This window comes from Atractosteus spatula, chromosome 12, assembly GCF_055471065.1.
Source record: "Atractosteus spatula isolate fAtrSpa1 chromosome 12, fAtrSpa1.hap1, whole genome shotgun sequence".
Lineage (NCBI taxonomy): Eukaryota > Metazoa > Chordata > Actinopteri > Semionotiformes > Lepisosteidae > Atractosteus > Atractosteus spatula.
Genome location: NC_142717.1, coordinates 41,468,769 through 41,481,794, shown reverse-complemented (window position 1 = coordinate 41,481,794; position 13,026 = coordinate 41,468,769). Strand labels below are relative to the sequence as shown.

General features: G+C 37.5%; 1 protein-coding gene across 1 annotated transcript; it reads right to left on the bottom strand.

Annotated features, from left to right (window-relative positions):
- Positions 1 to 488: 488 nt before the first annotated feature.
- steap4 (STEAP family member 4) lies at positions 489 to 12,170 on the bottom strand. Its single transcript, XM_088929781.1, has 5 exons — positions 12,084 to 12,170; positions 8,225 to 8,682; positions 3,937 to 4,464; positions 3,390 to 3,554; positions 489 to 2,688 (listed from the first exon to the last, which is right to left on the bottom strand). Exons 2-5 carry the CDS (start codon positions 8,678 to 8,680, stop codon positions 2,413 to 2,415), a joined length of 1,425 nt encoding a protein of 474 aa, XP_088785907.1. The 5' UTR covers positions 8,681 to 8,682; positions 12,084 to 12,170; the 3' UTR covers positions 489 to 2,412.
- Between the last annotated feature and the right edge of the window lie 856 nt (positions 12,171 to 13,026).

The following is a 13,026-nucleotide window of genomic DNA, read 5'->3' as shown; positions in this document are numbered from 1 at the left end:
CGTTTGACGGTATGCATTTGCTACAATTATCAGGATTCTTTTCAAGTTGTTGTTCAGTGAAAAATATAATATTTCTTCTTGCTTTTTTAGTGTCTGACTATATAAGGAACAGCCTCTGTTTCATGAAATGGAAGCTAACTACTTTAACACTGCGGAGAGTGAGATTTTGCTTTAGTTTTTTTTCCTGACTTGAGAGTGGAACTGTATACCTGATATCACACCATGTGGAAATTGCTTTAATTTTAGTGGCTTTATCCAAGCGCATCATTTCATAGTGTTAAGACTCAAAGAAAACCTCCGGCTGTCTTTGCTGTGGTGTTGACATTGGCTGATGTGACAAGTGAATTAAAGCAGTTCACACAACGAAGGAGAACAGAGAGGATTATAAAAGTATGGAGACAGGAGATGTGAAGAAAAATGGAGAATTGTTATTCTCCTTGACTGTAATTGTCTCCAGTTCTGTTAACCAAAATAAGCAGAGTCTTATAAATCTTTCTTTTTATTCATATCTTCTTTTTGTTTGTTAACACAGATGGGATAAAAAAAACAATTGCAAGCCATTGAAATACAGTACAACTCAGTTATGTAAAAAAGAGAATATTCCATGTCCTGTTGACCAAAAGTAAACAGTGCAGTTTCTTCTTCTCTCATTTAGCACAACATGTTTTCACGTTTATTAATATTATAAGGTCCTGGGATCAATTCCTAATTTGAACAGTTATCTGTGGATTTAGTGTGATTTTTATTCAGTAGCAGCCATATCACCCTGCAACTCACAACTGGCAACCCACTGAAGCTAAGCAGGTGTGAGCCTGGTCAGTACCTGGATGGGAGGGCTCCTGGGAAAAACTAAGGTTGCTGCTGGAAGAGGTGTTAGTGGGGCCAGCAGGGGGCGCTCACCCTGCGGCTCATGTGGGTCCTAATGCTAATGGGTCCTAATGACGGAGACACTATACTGTAAACAGGCGCAGTCCTTCGGATGAGACGTAAAACCGAGGTCCTGACTCTCTGTGGTCATTAAAAATCCCAGGGCGTTTCTTGAAAAGAGTAGGGGTGTAACCCTGGCGTCCTGGCCAAATTTCCCATCGGCCTTTATCAATCATGGCCTCCTAACAATCCCCTTCTATGAATTGGCTTCATTACTCTGCTCTCCTCCCCACTGATTGCTGGTGTGTGGTGAGTGTTCTGGCGCACTATGGCTGCCGTCGCATCATCCAGGTGGGGCTGCACACTGGTGGTGGTGGAGGGGAGTCCCCATTACCTGTAAAGCGCTTTGAGTGGAGTGTCCAGAAAAGCGCTATATAAGTGTAAGCAATTAATTATTATTATTATTATTATTATTATTATTTTGCCTATGTTCAGGTTTCTTTTCACCTCCCCTGGCATACAGGTTATGTTTGACTGACTATTCTTAAAAGGGAACTGCAAAGCTATTTTTATACCTTGGAATTAGAAAGAACCAGCATTGATGACTGCATTTCAAACCACAATAAAAGTAAAATGTACACAGTAACTTGTAATGTCTCCAATTTACACCACAAATGAAATTTCCAGGTATGTGCAGCAGATATTCTGCGATTTAGAACAGGACATGATGCAGCCCTATTACATTGTAAACAAGCAGGCTTGTGAATTAATCTCCTTTAATCTGAAATATTGCTCTTGACTTCAAGAGGGATTTGCTGATAAATGGAACTGTATTTATCAGCAAAAGCACAACCTGTATTTATTCGCACATACATTGCATTGCATTAGTCATTATGGTGACTAGTGAGCAGAAAGGGCCACAATACAGTACCTCACAATTCTTGTGAAGTCTCACTCTCGTCCTTGGCAAGACCAGTGCTTTTAAAGTTGGAAATTTCATCTTGTGGTGTAAATCTGGTTTGAGAAATTTGGACTGCAGTTCCCCTAACTGCCTGTTTAGAGTGGGTAGGGTTTGAGGAATAGTCCTGCTTTGTCCTGCTTTCCAGGGATTTGTTCATAGTACAGCCAGTACAGACTATAAGATTACAGAGTAACAGAACCAAATAAGAATGATGGAGGAAATGGTTTTCTTCTTTGTGGCCTTTCTGATGTTTTTTTGATATTTTGAAGATATGATATTTCTATAAAAAGAACATAACGTACTTGTTTTTAAAAAATACATTTTTATACGTGCGAATGCTTAACACAATAAGTAAGATTTTCTACTGTAATACGGTGCACTCTCTATAAGCTGTATAAAATGTTTTCTTTCTGAGGTACTGTAAAGCAAATGTTTTAATAGTGGCCAGTTCAACAGTAAACATGAAAAAGCTGCAACATGTACATACACAACATAGCTGCACATTTTCACTAATTTGAGTTTCAGGATCCAAGATATACTGTATCAATTGTAAAGGCAGGATTCAGAAAATGTTCAACAGTAATTCATAGAATTAGAGTTTTTCTGTTCTCGGAGTCCTTGATGTTTGGCGCTTTGACTGATCTCCTCTCCCAGCCCTGCCGGATTCTTGTGACCACTCTGTCCACACAGGGCGTTATCAGAATGAATTTGAGGACCAGGACAGTGCAGGGCACAATCAGGGAGAGCATATAGGCTGGAGGAAGATACCATGGGTAAGAGGAAGGATTCAGGAACTTGGTCCAGCCATAGAGAATGGTGTGAGCTGTGCACAGCAACAATGTCATGTGGCCTAGTTTGGACTGTGAAAACAAACAAAAAATAAACACGCTGTTTGAAGTTGAAGTTGTTACCACAGAGCATTTAAAAACATCCATCAATGTAGAACTATTAGCATTTATGATTTATAGTTTGATAGTGTTGCTAAGCAGCCCTGTGTCAGTTGGGGGTCTTACCTCTCAAAATTCAGGTTCCTACACACATGATGATGTTTTTGAAAGGTTAATGATTTTTAAATCACATTTTTGATGAACACCATAAAAATACAAAATTACTATTCATATTTATATTTTCTTAAATTAAAGGAATGTGCTTCAGTTTACAAATTTTCCAGTGTTCATAAAAATAACGGCACTAAAAAAAATACAGCTTGTTCACTTCTCTCACCAATTCCAATGTCTTTTTGCTTGTTAACACCCTTATGTGATTGAAAAATTAAATTAATAAAAAGTAAAAATTATGGAAAATTACTATTATCATTACATACTTAATAATTTGTTTCGAAAGGTTATTTGAAATTAGTTAGATTACTAGCCTAATTTAATACTAACAAATCAGTGCCTCAGCATGCATGTGATGGTTGCTCCTGTATCTGTAATATTGTTTTGCAGAAACACAGTTATTCTCCCTTATCTTTCTTATGCACCCTTTTGAATGTGCATCATTGGGCAGAATCTTTGTCACATTAGCATATAGAACAATGTTTTGCACTGTGATACTGTACCTGAACAAAGCGAAACTCTCTCCAGTTGACTGCATTACTGACGGAAGGAAGAGACGTTATTCCTAGCAGGACATAGAGACCAAATCCCAGAATACCACAGGAAAGATATGAATCACTGTACCAGGCTATAGTATTGTCAAATATGTCCGTTTTGTTTTCCTTAATCTGAAAAAAGAAAAGTCATTCTGATGAGCAGAGTAAACAGTATGAAAATGTACATGTATACATTGTCTTTTATCACTAAGAGAGAATTATGAATTTAATTTTAAACTATGGATCAATACAAAGTTGTGCATAGGAATGATCTGCCCTCTGCATTTAATATCTTTCAATCAATGCAAGTTATTTTTTTGTCCTCGTCCAGCGAAATGTTCCCACATGTTCAGAGGGAGAGCATGCAAATTCCACAAAGAAGGCGAGAACGAGAACGAGAATGAGAACAAACCTTGTTCTTTTCTACTACAAAAATTCCAGATGTATTTATTCTGTTTAGACACAGCTACCACAGAAAAAAGAAAGAGGTTTTCACATGTTGATTTGTTCCTACCTGAGAAGCGGTGTAAAGTGTTATGCGGTATCTCACATAGTATCTTATGGGGATGATTAATGTATACAGCACATGAAGTAAGGCAAAGGCCAAAGCCACCAGACCAAGCTGCTTTCGACAGAGCATCCATTTGTCCAGCCAGTTTGGAAATCTCTTGTACTTTGTGCCATTGTAAAGCTGTAAGAATCCTGCAATCACGCCTGGCAGGTAGCACAGAGCCAGCATGTTCAAGGACACAATCGGAAAAACCCGGTTGGTGAGGGAAATCATGATCCGGAATGAGTTGTCTTTTCCTTTAGTGACACGAGTATAGACGATATCTCTTATGACACAGTATATGAACAAGCCTGCAGTAAGGCCTGTGGCAATGTAGATGGGGATTCTCCATAGTGGAAAGAGGTGCAGGGGGAAGTCTTCAATTTCCTTGGCAGCCAGGAGAGATCCTTTGTCTAGGGCCGTGAGACCGAGGCTGCGGGCAATGTCACTAACCAAGTGCTTGGCTTCATCATCATCTCCACAAATGAACACCTGCATGAGAAAGGACATGACACGTTATTGCATTATACTTAGGAGTCTTTCAACACAGCAACCTGGTTAAGGCATAGCTGTTTAGTGTGCAAGGTTGCCAACATGATCACAGGTCTGCTGATAGAGCTGGCTTAGAAATCTTTGCATAGGATCTAGGAAAGAAGGAAGCTGAGAGAGTTTCCCCCACAGACAGAACAAACAAAACTTGTCACCATAGCAATATAAGGTGATAAACTGATCACCTCAACATTGCTACAGCAATACAAGATGATAAACTGATTGACTCCACATATTAGTAGGCTTGATATGGTTAAAGATTTAGAAATATGATTAAATTGAGAAGAATTAGTGATCTACACTACTTTCAGCAAAAATGATAAAGACAAAAAACATTTGAATGTATAATTGTCATACCAAATATCAGAAAATATGAATCTGTATGGTGAAATAAGACAAGAAAGCAAAACACCAGCATGTACTATAACAGAAATGCTGCTTTCTTGCATAAGTCACAGTGCTTTTGCTCTTGTGTCTCCGCTGGGGGTTGTCTGGGGCTAATTACTACCATTTTTGAGGAAGCAGTTGCTCTTTTTTTAGTCCAGCGGTTCCTCTTGGATTCCCACGAAAAAGAAACGGTGGAAAAATATGAAGTGAAGTAACTTTTAATGTGCTGCATTTACACCTCTGCAAATGAAAACGGAGGGTGGTGTCACCTTTGTCAATTCGACAGCCTGGGCAGCAGAAGTCATTGCAATTTGAGCATTCAGAGCTGTGACCAATGAACCAATTGGCAAGAGCTTTTTGTCCAAGGGTGAAGATTTTCTTTTTATGCTTGGATTTTGCCATCAACTAAAACATAAACCCAATATTCAGCAGCGGTAGGTAAAAAGAAATATGTGCTAAGTTGTGTCAAGATACATTGCTCCCATCATGGCTGGTAACCACTGGGCTACCACTGCTTCACTCATTTATTATCTTTATCTTTCAATTGCGCATATGGGAGGTTGGCCTCACTATTTCCTCTCTTCATGATCTCTTTTTCACTGCTATACTGCTATTCACCTGCATTCTGAAAACTAAGCTATTGGTTAAGATAAGATCAGATAAGATCACTTTATTGGCCATATACAATTTCTTGTATTATGAATTTGTCTTTTCACATACCCCAACTTGCTCTCCATGAGACACACAGACAGGGAGAGAAGCTGGGGGTCAGAGTGCAGGGTCAGCCATTTATATGGCACCCCTGGAGCAGTTGGGGTTAAGGGCCTTGCTTAGGGGCCTAATGGAGTAGAATTTCTCTGCCAGCCACGGGATACAAACCGGCAGCCTTCCAGCCACAGGCGCAGATCCTTAGTCACAGAGCCACCGCACCGCCCCTAGGTCAAGACGTAAATGCTGCTATGCTGTTAATCCTACTGCAGCCAAAACATTAGTGTATTTTTTTAAAAAGCTGACGTCAGCCGAGTTAATGTGCTTCTTTTAGATTTTATACCATTACTAAGAAAAATCTCTGCAAATAGGTGAACAGCAGCCTCTATTATACTGTTCTCCTGACCCAAATTTGATATTAAATGATGCAAAGTAAAACTGAATAGAAAAAGATTATTGCTACAGTAAAAAGTGAAGCATACATGCATGGGAGCCAAAACTGAGTAAACTGTTCTAAAATAAGAACGTGAGAAGGGTTACAAACTAAAGGAGACTATTAGGCACATCTTGCTCAATGGGCTGCTAAATGTTCTAAGAATTCTAACTAGCACTTTCTTGTTAATTACTTGTTTCTGTCTTTTTGCTCACTTGTAATGATTACTGTGTGCCTGTTTGTGTGTTATTGGAGACTCGTGTATTCACTGTACATTTGTGGGTATGAGGAGGAACCTGTGGCATGCTGTTCAGGAGTCTCAGGTCTCCTTGATATGCTATGCCCCAATGAGTGGCTATTCTTAATAAAAATTCTGCTGCCTTATTTTTCTGAATCCAGACAAGCACTTGTAAATAACAAATACATTTTGTTGTGTTACCTGTGTAAATTTATGCTGCTATCAATAAATATAAGATTTATATTTATTGATAGCAGCATAAGTTGAAATCTACTTCCATTCTCTATTGTAGAAGTAATAACCGGGTAAACTGTAGTGCTTAGCAAAGAAATATGTGAATCTGCAGTCCTTAGTGTGATTTTACTGCTTAGGTTTGAACTCAAAAATGGCAAAAAGAAGCAATGTATTACCTCTAGCACATGGTAAATAAAGCTGGCCATCTGACCTTCCATTATTTGCCTAAAGACCAAGTAATTTATTCCATCTGTGCAAAGTCATGGCATTAGCTGTCAATAATGACAATAATGCATGTAGGGGAAGAATCCAAACAGAACTAGTCTGTCACTATCTAAGCACAATCAGCTAATGCAAATACAATCTATTGACAAGTCTAAGGCCTCCCTTCTTAGGGTAATAACCCCAGATCTGTGATGTAATATTCAGAATCCTCATCATGCCTGGGTCTCCGGTGGAAGACATGCTGTCCCTTGCATAAAGTTACAGGAACAGCTGGCACGCGTACAGTAAAATACAAATGCAGGTTTGCAACTTCTTTGGGGGGAGTCTGAATGCCATGCTGTTTTGAAAATTTTAGCTTATAATTGTACCAGAAGTGCTTGGAAAAAAAAATCAGCCTAACTACCGCGTGAAATGAAGTATTGTGAAGTGCGTCAGCAAGTACTAATGGAAGGTCTGATACACTAATTAAAAAAGGATGTCAAATGTATGAGGATCTTGACGGGCTGTTGCTGATATTTTTTTTCAAGTGGAAACATGACAACAATTGACATAAACATGACTGCCTGGGGATATCAACACCAGCGTCCTTTGATAAGCTTATAAAGGGATGCCACACTAACATCATTACAAACAGCTTGCTTCTTAAGAAAGAAAAAAATATATACTGAATTAGCATTCAAGGCTGAGGAGAGGCAATTCTTCAATGACAGTGCAGGTAATTCTTCTATGACAATGTACTCTGTAATGAGTTTTTATTTTCTCATGTTAAACAGCAGCTCATCTCAAGGGGCCCTGGTACCACCTGCAGACAGCTGATTCTCAAGGCAGTGTAAACCCTTGCAGTTATTTTGTAAAAGAAGCTGCTGTTTGTCTTTGTGCAACTTAATGATACTGTCTTAAGGTGGTACAGCGCACTGTATGTCGCTTGCTAGCAATCTAGAAGAGTATACAAAACATTAAAGGAATAAAACACCTGCAGCACTAATTATTCTAAGTGACACCACTCAATTTGCAGTTTTGTTTCTTGATATATTTAATTTAGACATAAATCTTAAAATACTTCAAGCATTACTTTGTTCTCTAACAACTATAATATACCAAAATAGTCTTGGTTATGTCAGAGACAAACATCATGCATGGTGTTTTTATGAAATCTTTCATTACTTATAAGATAAGATCACTTTATTGGTCATATATAATTTCTTGTATTAGGAATTTGTCTTTTTTCACATACCCCACCCAGCTTGCTCTCCATGAGACACACAGACAGGAAGAGAAGCTTGGGGTCAGAGCACAGGGTCAGCCATTTATACAGTGCCCCTGGAGTAGTTGGGGTTAAGGGCCTTGCTCAGGGGCCCAACAGAATAGGATTCCTCTGTCAGCCATGGGATACAAACCGGCAACCTTCCATCCACAGGCGCAGATCCTTAGCCACAGAGCTACCGCACCGCTCAACAGTTTATGGGATAAAACACTACCTGTCGGTTTGCATCCAACCCTCCAGACTGTAGGGCCCATGCTGAGACTGTGTTGAATGCCTTAACCACATTGGCTGCCGGAACCAGTCTTTTCAAGTGCTCTGCATTGGACTCGGGGTACTGGTTTTTCCTCAGGTTGTTGCTTACGTCCACAAGCACTTTTCCCGAAAGTTCTTCGGAAAACTGGCTGAGGAATTCGTAGTTTTCTCGATGCACAGCTATGAAAATGACCCTGGACATCTGTGCTGCATCCACATGGTTCAACACCTGAGCCCCTTTGGGAAGCAAGCTGGAATTTTCTGGTTGGCGGCTTCCAAATACTACAGAATACCCTGCCTGCAGTAAACGCAGCCCCAATGATCGGCCAAAGTCACCAGTTCCAAAAATACACACAGTTCCAAGTTGATGATGGGTTCCTGGACTGAGTGGGGTCATGCTGATGGAGTTGTTCTTCATGTCTGCAAAAGAATCAAGCGCACAAGAGGATGTGAAAGGACCAGGCGTACTCAGTGGTGATTTTTTACCGTTATACCCGATTCAAAGGGAGCAAATCAGCTGTTGTACGTGGATCACAAAATTTGGCTGCTCTTCTTGCATATTAACCAGAAAGGAGGAAGGACTAGGAAAGACTTAAGTGATTTTTAAATTGAAAAGGAAAAATTGTCAAAACAGTTTGAAATGAAAAGTAAAAGTTCTGCTAAACTAAAGACTAAAAGACTAAAGACTAAAACATCGGAGATTCACAAGTTTCGCATAAAACATCTAGTTTTTATTTCTAAAATATGTGACTTTTATTTATATTGGGACTGTTATTTTTTCAGTTATAGTTTATGTATCTGTAATGCATGCATGCACAGCTGAATATACTTTTTATTTTTCTTGTTCTTCTTATTTTGTTATTAAAAGGACTGATGGGGGAAAAAAGATATTTAAAAATGAACTTAAAGCCTTTTTGTGTATTAATAGATTGGCACAAATCTTCACACACCACTGTTAGTGGTTATATTAGTCAAAAAATAAAATACCATTAAATCTATATCATATGGATATATTGCTGGGATACACAGAATAGAATAGTACTGTTTCTGTATTTTACCTTTTAACTTCCAGGAAACGATTACACTATATATATTGCTTAACCAAGGCTGATATAAGAAGATAGTTTTACACTTTTACTAACTCAAGAATATACATTTTGCAATATTTAACATGCTGGTGATTCCACAAGTGTCCAGGATGGGTTATGATCTAAAGTATATAAAATTGTCTCTTGGATCTTAACTGGAGCTCAATTACATTACCATATGTGGAGAGTTGCAAAGCCTCCAGGAAAAGAGATATACTGTAATGTAATGACAAAATATAGGGAAGGATATTTGGTAAGGGAAATTGCACTAACGATTTGCTTAAAAGATTTACTACCATAATTCGTAAAACTAGAAAAAAACATCAATGCATAATAAAGTAGGCAAAATGAAAAGGAGCAACAAAAAAGTATTATATAATGGTTCAAAATGCAAAACAATTTATTTTAGTGCTTCCTAAAGTACTGTTTCATTCACATATAAATTTTGAGATTCAATAGAAAAGATACAAAGGAAGAAATACATTGTTTAAAGATTAATAGTATCTTTAGGGTCTCTTTTAACTAAAAACACTAGCACGATAGTGCAGCTTCAAAATCTTTGTCAGAAAAGCAAACTCATTCACTCCTGGAATGGTCTTTAAACCATAAGGATTGGTCAAAAATGTATTATGCTCTGTAAAACCCAAGGATTTACAATACAGTTGCAGCAACTACTACAGTATGTTTACATGGTGTTCCATTAAATCCTGATGTAAACATTGTCCAGTAAAGAGTGCACAAATAATCAGTACAGCGCTTGTGATAAAAACTGGCGTGACAAGAATGGAAGGTCAATTTTTCTTTTCACAATTAAAAGACTACTGTATGTCTGTGCCTAAAATGATGTATCACACCAACTACAAAAGTTGCACCATACTGGAAATAAATCTCAAACTTTGAGAAACTTATACAATGTTAGATCACATCAGGTTATATGTGTTTTCTAAGGTCTGAAAGATACACAGAAGCACGGTCAATCTCAGATGAGTCTGCGTACTTTGGTTTCATGCTTGTGTCGGTTAAATATAGCTGGAAATGCGCCAGAGCGCAAAGGAATGGGTGCACTAAAAAGGACTGTGAAATCCTAATACAGTACATTCCTATTCGTACTGGATTCTGCAACCAAAGTAAGGCAATATGACAAGTGCAGAACTCTTTTCAACAGTGATATCAGTGCAGACACATGCATGTCTATTATCTTAATAATGAAATAAACTGCCCCACCCTTCTGAGTATCTCCTAACAAGGCAAATGTGTGATCTCCAGGGAGATGTCGAGTGCAAATGATTGTCTCCACATTCCTATGCCAGCTCATCAATTAGTGTCTCCCTGGAGACAACACACCTTACTTATTTAGAGGGCCTTAGATAAAAAATTCTGTATTATCTGAAACAAGTTATTTAGTCTGCTAAAAGCTTGAATATATCTGTAGTGTACAGGAGGGGTTTTGTAACTATTACAAATATCTGTTGGAAATCTGACAGAAATTAAGCTAGTTTCAACATGAAATATTATTATTTATTTTTCAATGCCATTATTAGACAACATTGTTATTTGCTTATTAATTAATTCACTCCTTAATTCGAATGTATTCAATATTTTATTTGGAATATTATAGGCACATGTCCTGTTTTTAAAACTCAATTATTGGTCAAAATGACTGTTCTACAACTTTATTTTCAAGGACACAAGTATGGGTAAGTTTTGACATGTGTTGAGTTATATTCCTTTGAGCTTGCAAAGGACTTTACACGTAAATGCAGTTTATATTTGAGAGCTTGTATCAGACTTGGCTGACAAGAACAAACTTCACATCTCTCCTCCTCCAGTTTTGCTATTGCTAATGTCATTTATATTTAGAAGTAAGTCTCCAGGAGAGAACATCATGGAAACTGAATAAAAAGCAAATTCCTTTCCTTTTATATTTAGAGTTAGCTATTGTCGGAAAATTTTAATTTACACAGGAAACTATGTGAGAAGAAACACAAGGAAGATGTTAAAGTAATGTTTTGAAATGCAGGTAAGTGGTTTAATTTAGAAAGATTAGGTTTTAGAAAGAATGCGCTTTGAAACTAGTGTTCTGGCTGGTCCAGAATGTTGTGTGGAAGATGATCAGGACTGAATGTGCAGAAACAGATACAGTAGCAACACACTCTGTTTTCTGGAACAGAAGGACTTAAATACAGCTTTTTAGGCTATGTGTACTATGTATTGGATATGTTAACGTGTTTTGTTAAGATATTGGACATTATTCTGATTTTGAATGCAGAAAATAAACTTTATTATAGTAACCTAATTTTATTTTTTACCGAACATCTTATCCTGATAGATTATGCACACAAAACAATGTTTTGCTGATAAAGTTTTGTAGTAGTGCACTAACAAAATATAGATAATATGATGTTAATTCTTCTTACATCATTGAATTTCAATAAATTATCCTCACAATTTCCCACCATTGTATATACCTGTACATAGCTTATTCTCTCTGTTGATAATTTCCAACACTGTTTCTAAATATTTCCATTTCTCAACCAACAGTAATATTAATACAACATAGTCTAAAAGTAGCAAATGGAAAGTGAGTAAGAACTAGTAAACAAATTCAAATCCACAAGAGGTAAATATCATGGTCAAGCTGAATATTTAATGTTAATGCTGGAGATCATTAACTGAAGCAGTTATGTATAGTATATATACTGTATGTATCATAATCAATGGATAAAGACTTACTTTCCAATTAAGAAATTCTCCTGGAGAATTGTGATATCCTTCAAACAGTCTTCTCATTCAATACTGACAGAATAAAAAGTTCTCAGATGAGAGTCAACACAGTAACGTCGTCTGCGCTGGAACACTGTTATTTAAATCTGAGATTTGTCCTGCCTCTCTCTGGAGGACTGCCTACTGGAAGGGTTCCAGAGTTGCATGTGTAAACCAGGAAATTCCCAGTGATCCTCAGGGCAAACGCACTGTCCCAAACAAACTGAAAAAACATATTTTTATTACTTGAAGGTTTTAGCCAGTAGTTTCTAAGCCAAACAAAACAACAAAATAGAACTCCTGCACTCTTGTGTAAACACATGTCTTTATTCTAAATTTTGATTAAGGTTAATTAATACAAGTTTTTCAGTATTGCCACAGCAAGAAAGCAGTAAATGCCTGTGTAGTAATAGGGGGAAACATACAGATGATGAAAGAGAAAGGGCTGATGTAATAAATTAATATTTCACTCAGGTGTTTACCAAGGAATAAATCAACAAGCCTCAGGTCAAGGAAAGACACAATTTCACATTAACAGCATTAGCATAGAAGAGGCAGAAGTGTTACAGATACTCAAAGCACTTATGATAAACAAATCTCTAGGGCCTGTTGTTATTCTACCAATTGTACCCAAGGAAACAAGAGATGTTATTCACAGGCCTTTAACAAAACGCTCCCTACAGTCAGTCAAGACACACCCACCCTGGAAAGGAAAATTGTTAATGTACTATCCATCCACATAAATGGTGACAAAATTGAGTAATTCTACACAAGTAAGTCAACTTCCATTAGGCGTAAAGGCTATGGAAATGATAATTATAAATGTAAGGATTGTCTATATGGAAATAAGTACTGAGAGAATAGTCAATATGGATTTAGAATAAGCAGGTCTTACTTAACTAACATGTTAAAG